Source organism: Dasypus novemcinctus, chromosome 9 (genome assembly GCF_030445035.2).
Source record: "Dasypus novemcinctus isolate mDasNov1 chromosome 9, mDasNov1.1.hap2, whole genome shotgun sequence".
NCBI lineage: Eukaryota > Metazoa > Chordata > Mammalia > Cingulata > Dasypodidae > Dasypus > Dasypus novemcinctus.
Window position 1 is genome coordinate 74,761,816 of NC_080681.1, and position 26,532 is coordinate 74,788,347.

Sequence of the window (26,532 nt, forward strand, 5' to 3'; positions counted from 1 at the left end):
ACTGTGTTAGGCACAGAAGGAAGAGAGAAAAAATAAAGGGTCCCTGCCAGCAGGTGGCTCCTGGTCTACCGAGGGAAGTGCCACATGACAAGTGCCATTTTATAGAGACAAGCTCAGGGGGCTTAGAAAGCCCAGAGGTGGAGAACCAGTTCAGCCTAGAGCAGCAGAGGTGAATCTGAGTCTTAAAGAGCACATAAAAATTAGCCACTGGAAGAAGTTGGAACTATGGCTTTCTGGGCTGATGCATCAAGAGAGACCAGAGAGAGCAGGTTGGGTATTGTTTGCAGCCAAAACATGCCCCACAAATTTCCCAGTCTCTCTTTACGGGGCAGTAGCACTCCCATAGAAAGTCCCTGAGACTACATCAAAGTAAATCAGGAAATAAAAACAAAATTGGAGAATTCTTAGTCTGGTGATGGTAGGTGCAAGTCATGGATTATTAAATGAGAGCTGAGGCAAAGTGAGCAAGTTTCCGGTAGTAAATGTTAGCTCCAGTACCTCTCTCACCCTCTTATTTTAGTGCAGTTTGGCTAACATGATCTTGGAAGTACATTGTCTCGTTTGCTGAGCCTCTGCCTCATTCCATCTAAGCCTTTAGTTCCATGGATCAATCAACTGGAAGCCTGGGTGCCGTGTCTGCCTGGCTGGAGCCTCCTCTCTGGGGCAGTGTGGCAAGAGGGGCACAACGCACACCTTTGAATGTTGGATCTATTCCTTATCAGCCTAAAAGGGGAGGCTACTGTGCCCAGATCCCAGGAGCTAAACGGCAGATGGTGCTGAGAAGCCACAGACTGGAGCGTGAGTGAGGCAGCCTGCTCAGAATTTTCCTGGGTTCACAAGAGTCATTGGCATGACCCATGGCATGACCAGTGCCATGGTGCCCACCTGTTTTCCCCTTGGAGGTTGCTGGGGTCCCTTGTGTTCACCCCTTCTCTTTTTCTGGTCTCATCACAACTGTACCTACAAATTCCTTTGGACAGCCATGAAAATGCTTGTTTTGGGGAGGCCAGGTGAATCCAGCTTTCCTACTCTCTGCCCTCCTTGGCTCGTCATTCGTCACCCAGGATCAACTGTACATGCACATTGCCATTATGCCCCTTCAGAAAGGTGGAGAACACTGGAAGTGTGAGGAACAGTAGACTTCATGGCCTCCAGTGGGCCATACCACTCCCGTGGCTAGACCAGGCCCACTGAATATGCTAAGATCAGAAATGATCTTGGAAATCTAGCTGAGATGTGGCACAGAGGGAAGGACCCTGGCTTTGGGGGAAGATGACTTCAACTCAATTCCTGTTCCCACCTCTTACCAGCTGTGTGACCCTGAACAAGTATACTTTTACTCTCCAAGCACTAATTTCCTTACCCCAGAAATGGGGGTAATTATACCTGACCTGCCAGGGTTTTGTGAAGATGTAAAGCGCCTAATATAGTACCCAGCACACTGTAGACATTTAATAACTGGAAATTATACCTGTTACTATTATAACACGTGTCACTTTTACCCCTAGTCAAAAATGCATATATTTCACCTAGAAAAAATAATACAGCAAACAGTTGTCATGGTAGTATATGTTAATGCACCCTCTGGAGTTTTGCAGTGCCCAATCTGTACTGCTGTCCAGAGTGGACAATAACCTCTGTTTGTTTAGTCTCTAATATTGGAATGATAATAATACAGAAAGGATATATAATAATACTTACAGCTACCATTTATTACACATCAGGTATATATCAAGCAAGATTTTAAGTACTTTATAGGCTTTGTCTCTGATTAAAATCGTAATACTAACTTTGCTGAATATTTACTCTGTGCCAAGTGTAGTACCCAACACCTTAAATATGTGATCTTGATTAATCCACAAACTAATCCAAGGGGACCGAATGCATCTTATGCCCATTTTACAGAAAAAGAGAGCTTTAGAGATGGTAAGAAGCTTTCCCCAAAATTACAAAGATAATTTTAACCTAGACCTCTGAAACTCCAAAACAGATGCTTATTCAGTTTGCACATTGCTTCACTGCTGAGAAAAAAGGTGTTATGACCTGGCTTTACAACAAAGAGACTAAGTCTTAGTGAGCTTAAGGATACGTGAAGGCCCTAGTCTAGCAAGATGGAACCAAGAGCCAGACCCAGGCATGCATGGTGCCCAGATTTCTGCCCTTTCCACTGAGACACACCAGCCCCTGTGGCAGCGAGATTTCATAAGCTAACAACTTAGAAATATTATCATCCCTCAGTTGTCTGCATGGCTTGCTCCCTCCCTGCATTCTAGTGTCTGCTTATGAATCATCCCCTCCCTAAGTTTTTCCCCGACCACTTTTCCCAACCACCCTACCCCACCATCTAAAATAGCATCTCTAACCCCTCTCCATCTCTATCCCCTGTTTCCCACCCACTTTATTTTTCTTCATCTCACTTATCCCAACCTGACATTTTATTTTTATCTATTTGGTCTTCTGTTTATTTTCTGACTCCATCAATGAGAAGGGAGTTTCCGTGAGAACAGGGACTTTGGCCTTTTTCACCTTTGCCTCCCTGGTCCCTAGCACACAGCCTGGACCTCAGGAGGTGGTACAATATTTAGCTGACAGATCACTTGAATCCATAAATGGTTCTCTCCCAGGATGCCTGACTTCAGTTTTGCCCTTCCAGGTTATGTCGCCATGGGCGCCGTCCTCCCATCCTTCTGGGGCCAGCAGCCCCTCGTCCAACAGCAGATCGCCATGGGTGCTCAGCCGCCAGTCGCTCAGGTGATGCCAGGGGCTCAGCCCATCGCATGGGGCCAGCCGGGTCTCTTCCCTGCCACGCAGCAGCCCTGGCCAGCTGTTGCCGGGCAGTTTCCGCCAGCCGCCTTCATGCCCACACAAACTGTTATGCCTTTGCCAGCCGCCATGTTCCAAGGTCCCCTCACCCCCCTTGCAACCATCCCCGCCACGAGTGACGCCAGCAGGTCAAGTCCACAGACCGACAAGTCCAGGCAGAAAATGGGGAAGGAAATGTTTAAGGATTTCCAGATGGCCCAGCCTCCCCCAGTGCCCTCCCGCAAACCCGACCAACCCTCCCTCACCTGTACCTCAGAGGCCTTCTCCAGTTACTTCAGCAAAGTTGGGGTGGCACAGGATACAGACGACTGTGATGACTTTGACATCTCCCAGCTGAATTTGACCCCTGTGACTTCTACCACACCATCGACCAATTCACGTGAGTACCTTCATTCAAGACGTAAAACCCAACAAGTGTGATACCTTGTTTCTGGAGTCAGAGAACTCATCTCAATTATAGCCAGTAGGCCTCCTTGTTGGCATTACTTAAATAATGTAGCTACCAATTACTGGGTACCAATTTTGACATATACATTTCCTCCATATGCTTTATGTTTATTATGTTCAGTACTCACAAGGCCTATGGCAAGTTTTGTTAGATTTGTTTTACAGATAATAAAAGTCAGGTTCAAAGACAATAGACAAAGTGATAGAATTTAATACAAGCCTGTCATTTTTCCACCATGGCCCTCTAACTCTTATGTTATTGTTCATTTGCTTATTCGTTCACTCATATATATCCCAGCTTATACCCACAGATTTTGATGTGGTTAATTGAAGTAAAAATGAATGGTAAATATAAATTTTTGGAAAAAATTACAGTAGAAAAAGTTAAGATGAGGAGAAAACTTAGGATAGAGATAGAGCAGCCATAAGGTCTTAAATAATTGCAACAGTTGAAGGTATAAAAAGATGGTGTCATAGAAAGTTCTAGACTGGCAGCCTGGAGCTTACAGTTATTTTGGTTTTTTGTTTTTACTTACTGGTTGGGTGTCTTCTGTGAAGTCATTTTATTTCTATGAGCCTAAATTTCCTTACCTGTTTAAGGCTAAGGTTATTAAAATGATTCAATGAGATATGTATGCACTAAAGCATTATTTACCTCACAAAATTTAAAAAATTATCATCATTTACTATCACATGTTAAGTGGTTTGTGCAGAGTCCTGGACCAGGATTCTAGTCTTGGATTTGGTGCCACAAGCTGTGTCCTTAGGCAAGCTCATGTCATCTCTAAGACTCAGTTGTGTCACCAGTGAAATAAGCAAATTGGCTTGGGTGGATGCATAGCATGCTTCCTTCTAGTTCCAGTATTTGGTGATTCTACCCCAGATCTCTTTTCTACTACAAACATCTGGAAAATAGGACTTCGTAGCCAAATTAGAATCCAGATGGAATTGAATGTGCATATGTTTGGTCTATACAATTCAGGGAAGGGTTTTCTGGTGACTCAGCCTGTGCCTTGACAATTGATAAGGGGAAAGAAAAGGCCCATTGTATACAGTGAGTTTGGCATTTTCATTACTGTCACTGATGATATGGATCACTGCATGGCCAATACCATGAATTGTCAAAAAATCCAATGTTAACACAAATAGAGTGTTTCATTTCAGCCAAGTTTGGAATCCTCTGCTGAACGCGAATGTCTTCTATGGGTGTAAACAACCTTCTGCTCAAGCCCTGTGATCTACATAGTGGGGCCTCTCTATTAAATCTAACTCATGAATTTGCAATGAAGAATAATGGACAAAAAAATGAAATGCTAAAGAAATGACAGTCATGCAAACTAAGCAAGCATCTTTCAAAAAACAAAAGTCTCTCTCTCAATGGGCTTGTGTGCCAGCTACACATAAAAGAGGGAAATTTAAGCTCCTTGAGGACAGGGAATATGTCTTCATCATGCCAGCCATTTGGGAAAGAGTATAGAGAATGAAGCTAATGAAACAAAGACCATTCAGAGATATGATTATGTTTTAGAGCAGAGTTTCACAACCTTGACACCATTGATATTTTGGGCCAGATAATTCTTCATTGTGTATTGTGTCTTGTGCATTGTACAATATTTAGCAGCAACCGTGGCCTCTACCCACAAGATGCCAGTAGCAACCCCCTCCCAAGTCATAACAATCAAAAATTATTGCAGATATTGCCAAATGTCCTCTGGGGGTGAAAGTGCCCCAGACTGAGAACCACTGTTTTAGAATATAGAATTCCTTCCAAAGGTTAAGACACTTGGATAAAATAAACTCACTCGTTATGCTTCCCTCTGGTTTCATCAGATAAGTATGAGCAGTATAGCTGTCAGAATTGGCAGCTTGGCCTGTGTTCTCAGCCTGTAGTAAGCAATAAACCACTTCAAACACAATTCAGAATCCATTTAAGCTAACATTTATTAAACACCTATCACATGTCAGGGTCTTTTCAAATAGGCTTCTCACTGAAACCCACTATCACCAGTGTATTCAATAATCATCTCATGAAACAAAACAGACTTCCTTTTAACTAAAAAAGTATTTTGTTTTAAAGAAAATATGTGAAACCAATATCTATATCCTCTTAGCCATCAGTATGCTCTTCAGAATATTTTGAGTGGAAGATTGGTTGACTCGAAAGTGAGTCTCAAACAGAAATTGAAAAACCCGATTGTCCTGGAAAGTGTCAGACAGACCTGGGTTAAAAGCCAGGGCTGCTATTTCATAGCTGTGCTGTGAGCAAGTCACTTCACTCTCTCAGCTGTACTGTGTTCATCTGAAAGAAAAGGAATTGGTGTAAAATACCTTGCAGTGGTGTTAGTGTTAGCATAATAAATGTGAAGTACCTAGCACAGTGCCAGACTCACTGACACACAATCAATACCATCATTTTACGTAGAGATTCATCAAGATCAAAGGTATTCATCAAGCTTTGCAATTATTCACTGTCTGATAAGCAACCAGATTTTCTAAATTCTGAAAGTTATAACAGAGAGAACTTACCGATGGCATTTGAAATTTGGCTTCTAAATCAAACCGGGCCATCCCCTCACTTGAGGCTGAGCCAGTGACTGATATTTTCAATGCCAAATTAGAAATGATTGAAAAAGAGTAGTTTCAAATGGCATATTTGTTGTAAATATCTGGAAAAATGAGATGAGGAAGATATGGGAAGATCAGTACAGCAAATGTACATCCATATGCTATGAAGCATAAAGTACCCATCCCCCAAGCTCACATTGTAGTGGGAAAAGACCTGAGACACTTACTCTTTATTCGACATGTGTTCACTGAATACCTGCGACATGCCAGAATTTAAATCCTGGTTCTGCCAGTTGCCAGTTAGGTAAGCAATTTAGTAACCTTCATTTTCCCTATCTGTAAAATGGGGATAAGCCCTACATCAGAGTCTTTATGAGGATTAGAGATAATGCCTATCAAATATGACACCTAGAAGGCATTCAATAAATGGATATCCCTGCCCTCTGGTCTATTTACTCTTATTAAAATACTTTTATGATAGAAGAAAGAAAACTACAGCTAGTGGTTTTCAAAGTTGCATGTGCCTCAGAATCACCTGGAAACCTTCCTAGAACCCCAAGTTTCTAATTCAGTAGGTCAGGGGTGGGGTCAAAGAATTTACATTTCTAACAAGTTACCAGATGATCCTGATGCAGCTGGTCTAGGGACCAACTTGAGAACCACTTCTTTTCCCATCAGCATGGATGACATCTTTCCTTGTGACCAAGTGTGTAAGAGGATGAGACCAATATGTACAAGGGAGGAATTCAAATGTTTTTCTGATCTATGATTTGACTCATAACCAGATCCCTGAGGTTTCTGTGGGATAAATGGGTGGAGCCAATTACTTAAGTGGCTTATTCTTTTTGCGTGATCTCTATGTAGCACCAACCCCAGCCCCTAGACAGAGTTCTCCATCCAAATCATCTGCATCCCACGCCAGTGATCCCACTACAGATGACATCTTCGAAGAGGGCTTTGAAAGTCCCAGCAAAAGCGAAGAACAAGAGGCTGTAAGTGACCAGTTTGTTGTGTCTAGTTTGTTTTTCCTTAAAATTAAAACTTCAGGTCTGAAATGGGCAAAGCAGGAGGAAGCCTACATAGAAAAGAATGCTGGCTCAGACTTTAAGCTCAAAAGGGGTTGTAAAGGGGCTTTTGTTCATGTTCAGATGAGTCAGCTGAAAAACACTGTCCTTTCACTAAGTGGTTACTGCAAGTTCTTTTCTTGCATTTGTGGGTGTGGCATCCCCTAACTGAATCTGCTCCCTCATTTGGAATAACTGATTATATCTGCTGCATGAAAATATGCCCAGCTGTCTTGTATTCTAAATTACTGAAGAGAAAAAAAAGTGTTATCTTCTTGTGTTCTAGCCTGATGGATCACAGGCCTCATCCAACAGTGATCCATTTGGTGAGCCCAGTGGGGAGCCCAGTGGTGATAATATAAGTCCACAGGCTGCTAGCTAGATAGCACAGGTCTGGGTAGGTATCTGTCCTTTTTTTTAATCTCCTTCACCCTTACGCCATTTGCTTTCCCTTTTGTCATTCTTTACTTCTGAAGCCACATTCCCAGTGCTTGCCCCATCTCTTCTTGCCTGAGCTTGACCCCTCATGTGTGTGCTCTATATCCATGCCCAAGCTGTATTGCCAATGTTTACACCATTGCTTCTTGCCTGGTATCTGTTTCTCACCTTGTTCCTCATGGATGCATGACCTTTGACATATACTGGGAGGTAGGGGTGGGGTGAGGCATGGGGAAAGGCCATGTGGTTTTATTAATTTTACATTCTGAGCAGGAAGTATTGGTGGAATAAGGCCTGGCCAACACTTACATAACATAGATCTGGTTTCTGGAGACATCAACATTCTGAGCTGGACACATCATACCTACTCTGATAATTGTCTAGTGAGAAGTGGTCCAGGTGCTTTTATCTTTTAAGCAAAATGTCACTGAATATACCTACACCCAGCAGATTTAAGAGCTCACCCATCAAACATAGGATAAGCCAGTCTAAGAAGCAAAAAACAAAGCAATGCTTTGAGATCATATTGATTGAATTGTAAGATCAGAGTAGCCCTTTTTGTCTAGCCTTAAGGCGCCCCATACCCTCTCCAAAGAGAAAGTGAAATTCAAAGTCCAAAGACAACATTCACTTCTGAGGCTCTGTTGTTTGCACCTGTACTACAGTGCATGGTTTGCCATTGAGTCACTTCAGATTCCATCAGCAGCTACTTTGTGAGAGGTGTACTTACATTTACTAGAAGTGGCTTTTGGCACTTGAATTTCAATGCACCTGATTTGATCGAAAGAAAGAAGAGCTGATGAAGCGAACCTTCCTAGGAGACAGAAGTACACCTCGTTACCCACACATGATTTCTAAGATCGCTCCTGACAAATATGTTCAATTTTCAAATACTTGCCTAGTTCTCTATAAATGTGTAGGATGGCAAGGCTGTACCCACAGAGCTTCTTTTTTTTAAGTCTTGAACAGCATGGTCAAACCATTAAAATGGTAAATAGTTTTCGCTGTTCATAAATGGATTCTGAGGCTACCACAGAATCATTCTCCATCCACACAGAAGTTATTTTAAGTTATTGAAAGCTAATACAGTGTTTTGAAAGTATATTTTGTTAATAGATTTTATGATTAAAGAACTTAACATACTGTGTATTTTGCCACATTTTATATCAGTACACTACAGTAGCCCTTAGCAATACATCAGACCATGCAAAACCACGGTATACCCTTTAAAAAGTCAGTCTTGCAAAGCTATTTTGGGAGCTGGTGATTGAAAGGCAGTATCAATGCTCCAGGAAAAGAGATAAGTTGGGTATTTTGAGTGAGCTTCTTAGGAAGATTCCCCATGAGGTTTACCACCCCTTACGTATGTTGTATTTCACATATTCAAGCTTGCCTTGAAAAATTTGATGAATGAACCAAAGGTGACAAGAGCCATTCATCAGGATAACAGCAAGTATCATCCTAAAATTGAAGCTGTTCTCAAAAACAAAGATGACTTACACCATTTGCAGATCAACGTATCAACCCCTCATCTTTATGAGCCTGTTCAACTTGAAGCAATCATACAAGCTGAACTGTTTCATGGACACATCCGCCTGTCCCATGTTTGATGCTTGATCCAGTACCCCAAGCCATGGCTGAATTTTGTAAATGGACATAGCATGGTATACTGGGAATCAGGCAGGATTTGGAACTTGAGTTCAAATTCTTTCTCAGCTGCTTAATAATGGGAAATCTTGGGCAAGAACCATAATTTCTCTGAGTCTTGGTTTCTTCAACTGCTAAATGGGGCTTATATTATCCATTATGTTAACTGAGGTAGTAGAGAGATGGACATTCAGTTTTTGGCTTAAGTTTGGCTTATATATCTGGGTTCTGGAGTAAAACTGTACAAGTTCAGATTCTGGCTCTACTACTTATTGGTTATGTGACCCTAATGAGATTTCAAATTAACTCTCTCTTATTTTCTTCATTTGAGAAATAGGGATACACATAGGGTTATTGCTTGGACTAAATGAGGTGACATGTAGAATTCTTAGCCCAGTTTTTGGCACATAGAAAGCACTCGATAGATGTTAGCTGCCATCATCACCATCAAAATTGCTGCCATCACCACCATATGTGCTCAATAAAGTTGGTTTCCCACCAACTTGGGTTTTATAAAATGAACCTTTAAGTTAAATAAATTGTACCATAAGAATCCAGGCAATCGCCTGGGAGGTTTTGCTTTGTACTTTTTATCTCCTGATAATTAAATTTTCAGTATGCTTCAAAACAGCTTGGTGGAAAGGAAAGGGAAAACCCCTTTTAGCTTAGCTCTCTAGCTTGCCCTATCCCGTAATTAGGACAACCCCAATTTAGACCTCACATGCCACCTCTCAATTCCAAAAAATGAACACTCTTAGATTCACACGTAAATCTTAGTAAGCACCTCCTAACTCCAAAGGAAGGCACTAATCCACAATGAACCAGTTTTCTCCTTTTGCAAGGTTAGTTTGACAATGTCATGACTCTCTGTGCTAGCTTTGCAGACATATCCCTAAGGCACCCAGGAAGAAAGTCCAAATGCCTTTCCTAGACCCCTCCATCAAAGCAGTGCAAGCCACATTGGGTCTTCCTCTCTCCATCCCTTTCACCCAGAATTTCTACCTGATCAGTTTACCAGCTGCATTTTTTTTAGTGCCTTCCAGACATTTGGAGAGGGGTGACAGATACCATACAGGGATATTTACGGCCATCACTCAGTTTTCCCCTCTGCCTTCATACAGTTGGGAAGCAGGAGTCCCTTCCTTCTTATCAACTTTGCAGCCATTACCTCCAGCTGCTTTCTATTAGAAATACCTCATGGTTCTGAGCAGGTAGGGGTGACATCTGCTGATAAGTTAAAGCCATATCACATCATAGTGAGAAGAAGCAAATGGTCTCAATCCCCACCAATGTAAGCTTCATGGCCAATCTCAAAAAGCATTTCTGTTTTAGCAATAACAGCAAATACCTTCAATTATTTCACCTTCCCCCACTACTCTCTCCTATCTGGGAGAATCACATGTCTGAAAGATTGGGGATAACAGGGGCAAAGAATCAAAATAATATTATAATGGCTAGTGTGGGAATGGCAGGTAATTTATATCTCACTGATGTGTTGCTGGCACAATGTTAAGAGCAAAATGTTAGCTTTGAGGAGATGAAAGAAAAATGAAAACATTTATTTGGTTAAATGACTAAGTAAATAAACTACTGATCAGATTTTCCCAGCCATCAAATCAAAGTAGCATCTGTAACAATGGGGAAATGTTTGGTCCTATCTCCCTTAGTAATAATAGATATTGCCATAAATAATAAGCTCTGTCATTTTTTTATACTGATCTTTGCATTGGGAAGCCAAGACATATAAACTCTTACCTGATGGATTTCTGGTGTTCAAGGGAAAAGAAAGATGAACTTCAGAGAGAAAGAGACAGGGAGGAAGGAAGGAAGGAAAGAAGGGAGAGAGGAATGAATGGAAAGGAATACGTGGAGTCAAGGGTCATGAATCTGAATTGTGGTTCCTAAGCAGGTAACCTTAAGCAAGATGTGACCCTCTCAACCCCAGTCCCCTGGTACAAATGAATATGGATAATTGCAATAGCTCCCCACCAAGGCTGCCTTGGGATTAAATGAGATCATGAATACAGAAATACAAACTTTTGTAAGCTTTGAAAGTAAGATAAATAACTTTGGGGTTATTACTATCCTGCTTTTAAATAGAACCAAACAACAGAGTTTTAAAGAACTACAAAACCAGAAAATAATCTTTCCATTTTGTGGACATAGAACTCAAAGATACATCCAGCCTGAATTTCTGGAGGGAACAACATTGATTTGCTCAAACCCTCATGACTGTTTTTAGGATCCTCCAGCCAGAAATCTGTCAGAGCAGTCCAACCAGGAGATGGGATAGAAAGGTGAACTTTGGTCCAAGAGATATTTAAAAGATGAAATCAGAAAGAGGTTCACTCTAAGGGGACATGTGAAGTAGGAAAAGGGCATAGTGTAAGATGACACTCAGGTCCCTGACTTGGGTATCTATCTGGTGCCAGTCACTGCACTTAGGAACACAGAGCAGCATCCTTGCACAGAGAGAGGGCAAGTTTAATTTGGGACCATTTGAACTTAAAGTGCCCATGGGACATCCAAGTATAAATGTGAGCAGGCTGCTGGATATATGACTGGAGGTCAAAAGAGAAGTCGAGGCTAGAAATCAAGATATCAGCATGATTGAAAGCCCAGTGGAGAAGTAGGTACAAGTAGAATACACTGATCATTTAGAGAAGGGGTTAGCAAACTCTCTGGCATGTGCCAGATAGTAAATATGTATACATTGTGGACCATAAGGTCTCTCCCACAACTTTTCAACCCTACAGCTATAGCACGAAAGCAACAAAAGACAATGAGTGAACGAATGGACTTAGCTGGGTTCCAATAATACTTTATTTACAAAAACAGGCAGCTACCAGAATTGGCCCATGGACCATAGTTTACCAACTCCTGATTTAGATCACATTCATTGTCTCTTAGAGCATCACTCTGCCCATGCCATCACAATGCCTTTCACTTGCTACTACTAGTAAAATATAAAAGAAATAGTATTAGCATGTTTATATCACTTTCAAAAACATCACCAAAAACACTGCCTAATTCCCATGATCCTCACAGGAACACTCGAGTATTTTTACTATTCCTGTTTCACAGATATGAACACTAAGGTAAAAAGGTTAAAGACTTGCTAAAAAGCATAAGATTCACATGTAATCGAGCTGGGATTGAATCTAGACCTAGAGTAAATAACTAGAAGCATCAACGGGATGCCTGGGCTTTAGCAGCTGCTTTTCTACTAAAGAGCTACATGACATGAGGCAAGTAGCTTCATTGCTTACCTTTGCTTTCTGTTTCTGTAAAACAAGGGATAAGGTTTAAAGGATTCCCACAGGCATTTCCAACTATGATGTTCTAGGATCCTTTAACTTGCCCAGGGTCAACCAGCTAGAGCTCAGAAGAACCATCCTAACCCAAGGGCTTCCATACAGCACCCCTCCCTCAGGCTATCCTTACTCCAAGTAGCAAAGGATCGATAGAAATCCCTAAACTATGCTGACTTCATTGGGTTCCCAGAACATATCAGCCTGAGGTCTAGTTGCTTACCCAGAAAAGGACTTCCCACATGTGGCAGAGAATTGGTGTCAGCAAGCTTGGTTTCCTCATCTGCTTACCTGAGAAGGTCAAAAGAGAAGATGTGTGTGGAAGCATAGCAGATCATTTCTGCTGACCATTGTTGTTATTGTTGATGGGGAAATGTAAAATTGATCAGAACATGCATAGTCCCCCCACAGAACATGAACTTGGACTGTGCATCTCTTTATTCACCAAGTGGGTTTCAGCAACCCAAGACAGTATTTGGCAGCATTAGTCTTTAAGCTATTATCATGAAATCCTTCTTGCTTTGGTAGCCTGGAAGCTCCACCCTTAAATATAAAGAGAACAGCTGACATCTACTATTCATTAAGGCCCTTTAGGTTATATGAGCTCACTTACTGTTACAAGGCCATGAGATGTTATGAACCCCATTTTACAGATGACAGAACTGTAGCTTAGACAGGTGAAATGCTTGCCTAAATTCATACAGTTGGTAGGAGGATTACCAGAGTCTTTCTGGCTCCAAAACACATGTATTTTCATGACCCTACGTATGGATTCAGGCAGAATTTTGAGTTATTTCAATCTTATTTCTCCTCACTTGGCTGCCACTGTCATTTCCTCTTGTCAAGCCAAGAGATTTAAAACCCCCACTGACCTAGGTCCAGTGTTGGGGCTCAAAGTCCATGAAGCTGAAGTTGCTGCCTGTGCAAGTGGATGCTGAAGGACTCAAGCTCTGGCTTGATGCTGATCCTACCCCACAGTCCCCCAGGATGCAGCAGAGATAGCCTGGCTTAGCCAGCAGATGACATCATTGACCTCACTTCCAAAGCCACCTTTCTCTGCAGGTTTCTTCTCTTCACTGATAAAGATATCTTTGCTAGATTTTGGCCAAGCCTCCCAAAAGCATATTATAAGAAGTAAATGAATGAGAAGGAATAAGCAAAATTTAGGTGGTTTTCAAGGGGAATTTGTTACAATGTGCTCTAGGAAACTACTTCTCTATAAACTTAAAACCAAATAGCTATGATGCAATAATTCACTCCAATTAACTTGAATAAGCCTAATGGCAGTAATTGGTTGCAGGACATTATTATATTTTTCCTAATTTTCTCAAATTCAAATTTCCCATCATACTAGGGGGGGCAACTCTATAAAAGAAAAAAAAAATACAAATACCCAGTGGGGGTGGGGGAGTGGGGGTTGCTGTGGAAAACAAGGAAATAAGCACAGAAATGGGAGTCCAAACCCAGGGCTCCTCTCCTGGTTCTTCCACTGTTTGCTCTAGGATTTGGGGAAATTACTCTCATATCTGGACCTCAGGGTTTCTACCCAGGAAAGGAGGTGGATGACCTACTGAGGGCCCTTCCAACTTTTAATGTTTTTGAAAGGGAATGTATTTTAATCAAGAGGACAGCACACTTAAAAAGACCTGGCCATGTTTACAGGAAACTTTAGAAAAAGCAAATCTTGTCTAAAGTGACCAAAGACACCTTAACGGTTCTGGTACTGGGACAAGAGTTGACAGAGAAGGACACAGGGAAGCTTTTGGGGTGAGGAAATGTTCTTTATCTCGATAGTAGGAAGGGGTTCAGGTATACATTTGTCAAAACTCATCAAGCTGTACCTTTGCACTGGTCTCATTTTATTGTATGTGGTATATATGCCAATGAAGTTGATTTTTACAATAATAAACCCGTGTTCCATCTCAGCTTTGCCCTGCACTGGCTGAATGACCTTGAGCCAGTTGCCAAGCTGAAGTAGCCAAGGCTTCTTCTCTGAGAAGTGGGGATGGGAGCACCAGGGGTACAGGCTCAGCATGAAACTCAGGCAAGAACATATCTACTCTGTAGGAAACTCCTTGATGCTATAAATGGTTCTATAAATATAAGCTATTATTATCCTAATTCCATGATTCTACTTGGCTGCTATACATGAGGCCATAATTCATCTTTAAAGAACTCATGGAGTAGACTATAAACATGTAGATGTCTCCATTATGCACAGAGACATGTAACTGGATTCTTTAGATTAATCCCCATGGTCTTTCTGCACAGTTTCCTCAGGCCGAGGTATCACCATTATCGTATTTTGGTACTTAGAGCCCAGCTGCAGTTGCACCTGTGTGCTCTGAAGGAGAAGTAGTTTGGAAAGCCACCCTACAGGTGATTATTAGGACTGAAACTATCTTCATAAAGGAAGGATAAAACCACCTTCCCAGTCAAAAGGAGGCTAACCTTTTTGGAGTATCTCCTGTGAGCCAGGCACTGTGCTAGATGGTCCTTTTTTTTTTTTTTCTCTCTCCTTCGGTCCTTACCACATCTTTGCAGAGGGAATTTCTAGCCTCATTTTACAGATGCAGAAACTGGGGCTCAGAGGTGAAATAATTGGGTCTTAGGCTTACGAAGTGGGAGATGATAAGAAAGAGAAAGGCAGCTCCCAACTGCCAAGAGCTGTCCTGTCTGTCCCACAGGTAGGCCTTTGTGTTCTCCTGTTGAGCAGAAAAAAAGGCCACACGAGCAGCATCAAGTGAGGCCTCTCTGTGACCATCACAGACTGAGACAAAAACAAGTTCACTCTGTAGTCAGGGCTGAGCACAGGATATGAACACTGTCCAAATTATGAAAAAGACCAAATGCTACTCTGTTCTGATTTTAGCCTTGCTCCATTCTTTTTGCTTTCTGCATAAAAATTGAAGGCTACTCTTAGAATTAACTCTGCTTCCAGACATATCCAACCAGAGAAAAACCCTACTTTCTTGACACTTCCCAAATCACCTAAAAGAAGCCCAAATCCTATAATAAGTCCTTTCTAACACCCCCTACAGAGATACCCCAAGGTTCCCCTCATTGCAATTAGTAAGAAAGCCAACTGGTTCAACTGCAAGTGTGTTCATGGTAGTCTTTGGCTGAAGGACATAGACATTGGCAGCAAGAATTATAATCTTTGTCACCTGACTGCAAAACTTATATATATACACACTTTGTTGTTCTCTAGAAATAATGATAGGAATATGTTAGAATTACAGATGAGCTTAAAGTTCCAGATTTAGTTCATAAGTATTTGCCAACTCCCACTAAGAAAAGAGCCATTCTTTGACTCATTCCTTTTCCATACTGTTAATGGATGTGCCTCCCATATTTCAAGCTCTCGCAGGTTTTGAGATACTGGGAGGAAAGGCACAATGGCGCTCCCTGTCTGGAACATACTAAAAGATAACGTGATAGGAGTGCAGAAGAGGTCGCCACAAGGCACTGCAGGAGTCCAGGAGCAGAGTGGCTGTGTTTCATGTTGCCTGCAGAGTCGGGAAGCCTTTGTGTTTGAGCTGGGTCTTAAAGTGTGAACTCCCAGGTACAGAACAAAGAACTGGAAGGCAGAAGGAACTTCCTGAGCAAAGTCTCATAGATGGGAAAATCCTGTCAAGTTAGGGTGAACTAGAAGTAGGATATGAAAAGTAGGGCATAGGAGAAAATGGAAGTACATGGGCTGGACAGGAAGGTAAAACCACATCTGAAGAACCTTGGGTGCTGTCCTGAGGAGTTGGCATTGTCCTCTGGATGATGAAGAGTCAGGAATGTTGTTTCAAGCAGGAAACTAGCATGACTGGATTCATTTCAATAAGATAAATCTGGCAGAGGCATAAAGGGTTTTTTTTTTAAAACAACACAAAACCATGATTGATGTGACCTGAAGGTCAAGTTCTGATTCGTTGTCTAGAAGAGATATTTATTAGCTTTAATGGACTATGAGACTAATGTGCCTTGTGTGCCCAGCTAAGGAGCTTTCACCTTACCCTGTTGGTGATAGAGAGCCTTTGAACAATTTGAAGCAGGGCAGAAATGTGGTCAAATCCACCAAATCGAAGAAGGAAAAAACATCAACAGCATGTTATGTTTATGTATGGTTCCATTTAGGCTCTTGGAATATTGAAACCAGCTGGAAGACCCCATTATGACCTTGCTGGAAGTCAGGTTGGAAATTTCTGGATCAAATTTCTTAACTCCCTTCTAGCTCTGACAGTCTAAGTTTCTGTAACAAGGAAGTTAAAGCTATTGCCAAAACATATAATGCATCACAGTGTCAGACTTTGGGATTATCTGCTGCTTGGGGTTTTCCACACCACTGCTCCCCTTCATTAGTGGGGATAATTGAGAGTTGACTGCAGTCGTTACCGCTGTTGTGATGGGTATTTGAAGTTAAATTCCGGCAAGCAGGAGATGTGTGAATATTTATCTCAGCTGCAGAAAGTTAATGCAGTGTGGCATTAATTACCCTGTCTGAGCCTGCTGTCTTCTTCTGTTTTTAGGTGTCATTCTCAGTTGGATAAATTAGTTTCCAAAATTAGAATAGAGCAAATTGTAGGGTGAGATCAAGGCAGCCTGACTTCTTAGGGCATCCGAAAAGAAGAGCAGGCTGAGAAAGTCTTCTTAAAAAGATTACAATGCATCCTTGAGCCCCCAGCACAAGCAAAAGAAATTGTTTTCCCTAATGGTTGCACTTAACTATTTAACTCTCCACCTCCAGTTACTCTACCCCACTCCCAAATCACAAACATTAACAGTACATGTTTAGTCTTGTAACAGGTAATGTCTTGATACAAGACATTTGCAGGGTATAGATTAGGTACTCGACAGATCTTTGTTCTATAGAGTTTGCTAGATTAGATTTTGAGAGTATATAACCGCATTGGTGTGTATTTAGGAAAAGGGGATCAGAAAAGCAAGAAACCAGGAAACTATATCATATTAATTAATTCAGCAAACCTTCATCAAGCACCTACTGTGCTAGGTCCACGTATGTAGAGTGACAGAAGGAACTGCCAAGCAGTATCCCAGAGGTAAGGTATAGAAAAATGGGTGTCTATGCTTTCTGTCGCCAGAAATGATGTGAGGAAGGATTGCACTTATTCTTTAGGCTTCCAAAAGGTAGTGGAAAACAGTGAGGGCATAGCGGCCCTCTGTTACATTACAAAAATGGGCAAAGGGTAGTAAGTTCCTTCTCCCAGGAAGAATACAAATACAACGAGTTGTAGAGGGGACCTCCTGGATCTGATGGCCAGAGTCCTGGGTTCTATTCTTGGCATGGCTACTGATTAACCTTGTGACTCTGGGGAAACAGAAGTACTCTTCTCTGGGCTTCAGATTCCATCTGTGAAATGATGGGCCTGGCAAAAATAATCTCCTGGGCCGTTCCAGCATTACAATATAAAGCAAGGCAAACTGATACATTAAATACACGAGAGGCAGCACCATGACCTTGAGATCACACAACCTCTTGGAGCTGCAGTTTTTTTTATCTGCAAAACGTGGATGGAAATAATAAAGGCCACTTCCAGGACTGTCACACAGATCAAATGAGACATAAAGGTGCTTTGTAAATTGTGACGCACTCAGCAATGGAAGTGTTTTGTTTTGTGTAGTTTTTATTTTTTTGTTTTTTGTTTTTTTATGGTAGCTGTTGTAATAGATTAGAAAAAAGCACTGGACACTACTTTCAGGTCTCATGTCCCAAACTTACTAATTATATGACCATAGACAAATTATTCAGCTTCCCTATACCTGATTTCTCACTTGCAAAAGAGAGAAAATATCTGCTTTACCAGGCTATTGTGATATTAATAAGACAGTGTACTTGGAAATACCTAGTATGGTTCCAAAAACATCATAGTAGGGTTCGTAGCATGCCAGTTCAACCTGAAAGTTCAAGAAAATAAGCAAATAAGCAGAATCTTCTAGCTAATATATAAAATATGGCAGAATTAAGATGCCATCATACCCATTTATTTCTAGCATAGCATCCAAGAGTGATGTCATAGAGGTCAATTTAAACAGCTTCATGGCTGCTTAAGACCAGAGTACTGATCGGATCTACCTGGCCAGTGCCCGCTGGGCCACCTCAACATGAACTGAAGTCTGAAGTGGTTTAAATAGAGCTGAACACAACTTCCCATCTCCATTTGGATTGAAAATTTGCTGTGTCATAAATTGGTTAAAAAAAAAAAAAATCCTTGTATGTGTCTTGGGCACAGGCAAATGACTGACTAAACCTGAAATAGCAGACTGAATGGTAACATGTCCCGGAAGCTTTTAACTAAGAGCTAAAGTCACAACTGCTTTTTCTTTTGCTCAAAAGTGTACCCAGCTATCATTGCTTGTAGAACTCAAAGGGCAGTTTGAAATAAAATTTCAGCAGCCTCAAGTGGACATTCATGAACCTATGTTGGAAATATATATATACCCATTAGACTCATAGTAATTGGTTACCATTTTCTGAAGACCTTTTCCTGCCAAGCACTGTGCCAGATGCTTTATATGTGTTCTCTTGAATTCTCTCAAGCGTCTTTCAGGATAGTTATCCCATTTCATGGTTGAGGAAAATGAGACTCAGAAAGGATAAGGATCCTGCCCAAGTCGCAGTTAATAAGGACAGTCTCTAGCTCTCTCTACTACACCATACTGTTTCCCTAACTGGAAAATCAATCTTGGCTTGAAAATCAAGGACAAAACTGGGTGAGTAGTTCTTTATGATAGAAATATTTCCAAAGTGATATGCATCATGATCAAAACTAATCTAAAAATAACCTAAGGTCATTTGTCATTAACTATCACCTTTCTGTTCTAATCTGAATCCCTCCTTCCAAAGCTGTCTCAGAAAATCCTATCTGGAAAAGGCGAGTCTCACTTTGTCCCTCTGTCCACAGGAGTTGGAGCCTCTCTATGCGCAGATCAACAGACCTGTGAAATAGCATCGATGCGGGCTCGTGGTGGGTGCTTCAAGACTGGCGTGGAAATCAGCATTGCAACAGGCTCTCTTGTATTCTTTCACCTCACCTCATCCCACAAAGAAATTCATGATTGCCCAATGGAACTCATTTGGAAGAGGGAACTTATGGTTTTTGGCAACCAATGGCAGATGTCTATGGCAGCACAAAAAGAAAAAAGAAAAAAAAAAACACAAAAAAAAATACAAAAGTATTAAAAAATCACACCCAACATTAAATCACAAATCAAGCAAATGCTTATCCAACAAATACTCTGAACTCTCTTAGCATGGGTTTAAGATGACCCATAGTATATGAAATCATAATTCCCTTATTTCTCTACCTGTTGACCACTGTAGAAGCATCAAATTTGAAGTGACAGGCACCAGAGAGATACAACAGGGTTGGCACTGACTTCTTTTAGGGAAAAGAAGGAATCCTCTGTGATCATAGTATCATCATCCAAATGTCTTCTGACATATATGGTGATGTTTTTTCCATCACTCCACAGGGCCTGGTCTGCCATTTCTGCCCCCCCCCCTTTCCTTTCTTTGTCATGTTTAAAAATTAATGGGTGTACAAATTTTTGTATTGCTTTTGACTTTTTTAGATATGGATGAAGAAATCCACTGGAAAAACAAACAAACAAACAAAAAACAACAAGCCTCATATGAAATGAATCAACTTAAAATCACAAGACAAATAAGTGATTGATTACTCTTGACCAACATTGTTGCCAGAACAATCCCTTAGCTATTCTGCATCCTGGTGAAGAAAGACAGCTTTCAGTTTGAACTTTGATTCTGTGAGTAGGAAAGGACATCAAATCCCATTGATGAGAAAGATGAAAAATGCATCTGATTGCCTAAGAAGCCCTAAACTCAAAGTACAATAAAATGATATTTTTTATTTTTCCGATATCTTGCTGCTGTGATGCTATGCAGACAAGTGTCTTCTCCGCGTGCCATTTTCAAAGAAAAGTCATTTGCCAAATAATTCTGGTAATCTGGTTTTGGATCTTGAAAACCGGCTTTCTAATAGAACACTGATAACATGAATATTCAGTATAACAAACTGATTCCGTGGTCAAAATGGTTCATCTCTATCTCTTTTTGTACATCAGAAAATTCAAATGGGATTTTTATTTTGTAACTTGAAAAAAGAACCTTACCATTAAACTCTTTAAATATTTAAGGGAAATGGCTTTAAGGAGTTCTTATGAAAAAAATTGCCAATTTTTTTTTGTAAATATAAATGTTAATGAAAATGCTTTTTAATAATGCCATTACACTGTAGAGAAGGTAGCAGATTGAGTGGAATGTGTGACAAACTTGATGGATGGGGCTCACTTTCCAGATGTGATTTGGGTGTATATGGTATAGAAAGCTGGAGTTCAGGGACAACTGGCAGGAGCAGTTGGCCAGTAAGCAGCTAGTGAGCAAGAAGGAATCATGTGACTCCATAATCTAGCCTGTCCACAAGAGTACCCACCCTACGTGCAAAGCAAGAAAAAGACAGTTCACATTGTGAAGCCCTGTCCTAATTCTGAAACCATCTCCTACTTCACCACCCCTACTACCCCCACGAAAATCACTGGACTGTTTGTACATGAAACAGAAGAGCTTAAACTTCCTTTTTTTTACATTTATGAGACAAAAAAGTACAGTGTTCAGTTCATATGTCTAGCACATGATTTTCATAAAGAATATATTTTTGCCCTGCAGAGGATTGTTATACAGGTCAAATGTGTTTCCTGATGTTCCTATGCAGTTACAGTATGTTGAATTTAGTGGTTTAACACTAAGAAGAAAACTTTAAGAATTTTGGTTAATTGGATTCATGGATAATTATCACTTTGATTTTAAAATTTGAAAACTAGGATTTACAGTGATATGCTTAATTTAAAGAGGCCTGTATGCTTTGGTTCTTCATATCAATAGAAACAGAAATGACCTTGAAAAAGGTATACTTGTTCACAAATAGGAAAGTGATAAATCAAAGTGTAGTTACTGTTTTAAGCTCAAATTTCATACTATCAGGTCACTGGAATCTAATATTTTTTTCTAGTTAGCTTAGCTGACCAAATGTCCATCCCAGAATATATGTAAATGTCATCCTAATACGGAAGGGCCAAAGAAACCAGAAAAGTGAGAAGGGCCATTTACCTCCCTCTGTAGCTATCATCTGTTGGTCCACATCATTTCTTCAGGAACATGCATGTATTTAATGATGAGGTAACCCTTCCACATGAAGGGAGAAATGGGAAAAGTGTGATAACCATGCAAGTAATCCTGAAACCAATTCAATTGTGTTTTCTGGGAATTTGATAAGATAGGCAGTTCCCGTGGGGAAATTGCTTCAATTGCTATGTTGCCCATGATTCTGATTCTAAATAAGTGGTGCTACTTCTCCCTCAATATGTCTTGAGTTTGTCTTGCAGTATCACACCATTATACTGATTCTTTGGGTTGATCCTGACACAAAGTGAACTCTGGCTAATGCTGCAGTTTCAGGAACATGGTCTGAAGTTAATTTTGTAGCAGAAGGTGACAGTCCAGTAGGCTTGTCATCATCCATTGAAGATGACTGAAAATGTGTTCAACTGCTCTGAACGTAAAGAAGATGCCCATGTGATGCATTAAAGTGAGGGAAACAGGTCAACAATTTAAACTGCCATCCATATTATCATTGGCAGAATTCTGATTTTTTTTTTTTTCTGCAAGCACTCTTTGATGGACCCAGAACCACCATAGCCTATCCCAGGAATACAGTGAGATTCCCAAACAAGAGCTGAGGTGCCAATACCAAAAGACCACAGCGAGTCTGCACAGTTCTGGTTAGATTGAATGAAAATCCATGTGTTCAACTGTTAATTCCTCATCCTTCACTAGCACTAAATTTGTCACTTTAAATTTTGAAACCAGGGAAACGCCACCTGTCACTCTGTCCCCATTCCCCATAGCTCTTCAATCTTTACATGTCACAAGACTATTTTGATAGCTTCTAGTCATTCCAGTGTCTACTGAAACCCCATCATGTAATGTACTGGGCACCTTCTTTTTAAAAAAAAAAAAAAGTTTGTGGGTTTGGTTCATTTCAATTTCTGCATTCTGACACATATTTTTTTAATAAAGATGAGAAAGAGAAAATGACTGTTGCAGTACATTTCTAGACCTACTTTAACTTTACCTCAGATGACAGTTTGTTAACATAAATGGACACATTATTTTTAACTTTATGTACAATGCATTCAACAGAACAGCAAAATTTTTAGAAATTTTCCATTAATTTCTGTAACACACCATGTAAAACTGTTACAAATAAACATGTTTGAGAACAACATTTTAGCCTGGTTTATTCCACCAGATCCCAATGGCTTTCCAGGCAATGGATTGGAAAAGGAGCTCACTCCTATCTAAGCGTCTGTCTAACCAGATAAAGGCCTGTGTTTTCATGGCCCTGGATTTTTCAGGGCAGAGTTAGGTCAGTTTGTCCTCAGTGGAAAAGCAGCCACTGTGAGGAACGAGGATGTTGTCAGGAAAAAAATCTTGTGTAGATGTGGTAGATCTAACATGGAACTTTCCAAATTGGGAAAGACCCCAAGACTGGCCCCAAGGATTTGTGTCATCTCATAAAACAACAACCTGCTAACCAGTTGCTTGGAAAACCAAGGTTTATCTACGCTCTCCTAGAGTCTACCATAGGTCATACCAAGATCATCATCTGCTTTAAAGTACTCGCAGAAGGAAGTATTTATCTTCCTTCTCTCTCATTCCCTCCACACACTCCATACATCTTTCATAAGTGTTGAAGTACAGAAAAAGATGTGTGTGCATGTGTATATATCTATATATGCATACATATATGTGTGTGTATTGTCTGTGGGGATATATGTGTATGTACAGATATGTATGTATATAGGTGATCTGATCCCCATTTTTTTTCCTTTTGTAACTAAATCATTTTGTCCAACCAGTAAGCTTAGCCAGATTACAATTTGTGCATTGAGATGCTGAAAATCACCAGGGTTTAGGAATGCTATTGCTAATGGTTGCATAAACACATGTCTTCAATCTGACCTGATTATACAAAGGCTATGAAACAGTTATCTCTATCTTTTAGACAATGAGAGTATGAAAAAAGCTTAGGTGCCAGGAAAAGAAATTTGGGACCAATAGAAGAAACAGCTTCCAGACAATAATAAAAATTAAATCCTGGATCAAATTGCTAAAGGATGCTATAGAACCTTTTCTGAATAATAACAGGGGCACACATTTATTGAGCAACTAATATTTACCTATATGTGCTGGGTGCTTTATATCCATGGCTTTGGTTAATTTTCTCAACTTAGAGGGGGTAGATACTAGTCCCCAATATACAGAAAAAAACCGAGGCACAGAAAGATTAAATAATTTGCCCCAGCTAGCAAGTGGCAGAGTTGGGATTTGAAATTTGAGTCTCTTTACTCATTGTTGATTCTAATTTTTAAAATAGTTGGAGGGAAGTGGATTTGGCCCAGTGGATAGGGCATCCGCCTACCACATGGGAGGTCCTTGGTTCAAACCCTGGGCCTCCTTGACCCACATGGAGCGGGCCCATGTGCAGTGCTGATGCGCACAAGGAGTGCCCTGCCATGCAGGGGTGTCCCCTGCATAGGGGAGCCCCACGCGCAAGGAGTGCGCCCCATAAGGAGAGCCACCCAGCACAAAAGAAAGTGCAGCCTGCCCAGGAATGGCACCGCACACACGGAGAGCTGACACAACACGATGATGCAACAAAAAGAAACACAGATTCCAGGTGCCACTGATAAGGATAGAAGCAGTCACAGAAGAACACACAGCAAATGGACACAGGGAGCAGACTGAGTGGGGGGGGGGGGAGGGAGAGAAATAAATAAAATAAAATAAAATAGTTGGATAGTCACTCTTTTAAATAACTATAGACCTCTTTCCAGACCTCTAATTGATGTTTGGCAATAAGTTAGATTTCTAAGTAAATTCTTCCAATTTAAATAAAATCCATTTGGTACTGCAATCTTAAATATATTACTAAAGGCATAGTTTCTTCTTTAATTGGCGTCTTTGAGAAAGTATATGTCTGAGGGATAAAAAACAAACCTTTGGTCCAACTAGTTCAAGTTTAGCTGAAAACCAGGTGCTGGTTGTTTATTTTGCAAACCTAAATGAATCTTAAAAAAGAGACAAATTAAAAGGTGTCCTATGTAACTGCTAGGCAGATGCCAAAATAAATCAGGCAGATATATCTGCTTTCATATTGTGCTTGAGAGCAAATCCTTGTTGTTTTGATAGCAAATGTTTTTTTGTTTTACTAGATTGACAGTAGGAAAAACGCCTAGAATAAAAACAGGTTTCACTGAAAGACCTTCAAAGGTCTGAAAGCTTTTAAAGGAAATTCAAGGCAAATGTGAGCAGTGGTGCCTGAAAGAGTAAAAAACAGTAAAAAGATGTAAATGGCTTTCAAGCCATTTAGTAGCCAGTTCTCAGTATTTGTGAAAATACGAATAAGTGCTGCCACGCTTTTGCTTCAACTTTGTATTTGCCATTCCATTTCTAACTATCATTTTTAATGTTTATGAAAATCCCCAGAAGAGAGAAATGTGCTCCCCATTTTACAGCTTAGGAAACTGAAACTCAGAGATGTTATGAAACAGCTGTCCATGAACAGAGCCAAGAATCTCACCGGAGTCTGCCACAGTTCTCAGGGCCTAATTCCAAAGCCTCTTTCCTCTTCTCCATGATGCTTCTGCCTGACAGGGTTTCTGTGATGTCCCATCGCTCATGCGACTCTAAATTTCTGTGCGACTCTAAAATTCTGTGAGTCCTTTAATATTCAACTCTAAGTTGTTTCTATTAAAAATCACACCATGCGTTATCCTGACTGATTCAGCACAGAAATTGATTCTTAAATAAAATGATGCTAGTTATTTTAAAACAAAGGAAAAACCCCAGTTTTATTCTCAAGAACAGAAATAGCTCTAACCCAATCTAATGAATATTTAATTTCAAAACAAAAGCTCCGCATCCACTTTATCTTTCAGGGTATAGAGATGTGAAGAGGGAGCCTTTTTGAAAAGGCTTTCTGTTCCTCCTTTGCTGAGGAATATTAATAACTGCAAAATGGAAAATGTCTAAATATTCTTGCAAGACCACAGCCTCTGGTGACTTGGATCTTTAATCTTCGGAACAACTTGTTGCCCCTTCTCTCACTCAAGCTAGGGTCAGGCTGGAGTGGGGAACAAGCAGGAATGGTTGGTGATGGGAAAAGCAGGTCTCAGAGCTGGCATGTTGTCAACAGCACAATGCCAAACTGTCTTCCTTCATACTGTTCTATCTTGCCTCACCTTTGTGTGCGGGGTAGGGCTGGGGGGACCTTGAAGTCTACATCACTTCACATTACAGGTGAAAGCCATTCACTTGGAACTCAGGGCCATGAGCTAAAGAATCTAGGAACTTTGTTATTAAAGTTGTTTCCTCTACCTTTTTGTGCCCTTTCAGAACTTTTTAGAAGGAAAGAGAAAAGAGGTCAACAATCATACTGCCCATGTATATACCCTTTTAGGATACAGCAACATCATAGTGTAAACTAAATATAAAGGAATCCTTAATGATTAGCCCCATTTTTATCAGAAGAGACAGCATTGCAAATCTCAAGCGTGTGGTCAGATAATAGTTTTCTTTCTTCCTACTTGCACACTAAACTTAGGCAAGATGTGAGAAGTAAAAACCTGACTCTTTGCACATCATTTGTCTCTTTTTTCACATAAGCGGAGCACATTATCTTTAAGGGTGAGTGAATATAGAGCAGTTTCTAGATGGTGGACTCTGAATTCAGAATGTCTTGGTTTAGATTCTGACTCCTTGAATAACCAGCTCTATGACCATAGACAAGTCACTTAAGCACTCTAAAATTCAGTTCATTGATATGTAAAATTGAGGTAATAGTATATTCCTCATAGGACTGTTAAGAGAAATAAATTTGATAATTCCATACTGGAACATAGGAAATGCTAAATATGTGCTACCTATGATTAATATCAAAGGAAGCCTGATAGGTATTGTGTATTTTTGTGCTTACTCCTTTCACTTTACATGTCTTCCTTTCACATCTGTTAGCATGGCAGAATGGCAGAGTGATTATTACCTCTATTTTGTTGTCAAAGAAAGGTAGAGAAGGACACACATACATCTTTGAACAATTTTCACTAATAAAGTTTAAACTAAAAATGTATCATGGAATAATTCA

General features: G+C 40.5%; 1 protein-coding gene across 7 annotated transcripts in view; it reads left to right on the forward strand.

Annotated features, from left to right (window-relative positions):
- Positions 1–22,611, forward strand: part of DAB1 (DAB adaptor protein 1) — a 1,209,360-nt gene extending 1,186,749 nt beyond the window's left edge. For 5 of the 7 annotated variants that reach the window (XM_071217425.1, XM_071217424.1, XM_023590842.3 and 2 more), the window contains 4 exons: positions 2,654–3,202; positions 6,700–6,827; positions 7,186–7,296; positions 19,210–22,611. In XM_071217425.1, coding sequence (XP_071073526.1) covers positions 2,654–3,202; positions 6,700–6,827; positions 7,186–7,281 — 773 coding nt within the window. In that variant the 3' untranslated portion in view covers positions 7,282–7,296; positions 19,210–22,611. The remainder of the gene's footprint in view (positions 1–2,653; positions 3,203–6,699; positions 6,828–7,185; positions 7,297–19,209) is intronic. The other 2 variants (XM_058303509.1, XM_058303511.2) reach the window with 1 other exon arrangement.
- Positions 22,612–26,532: the final 3,921 nt, after the last annotated feature.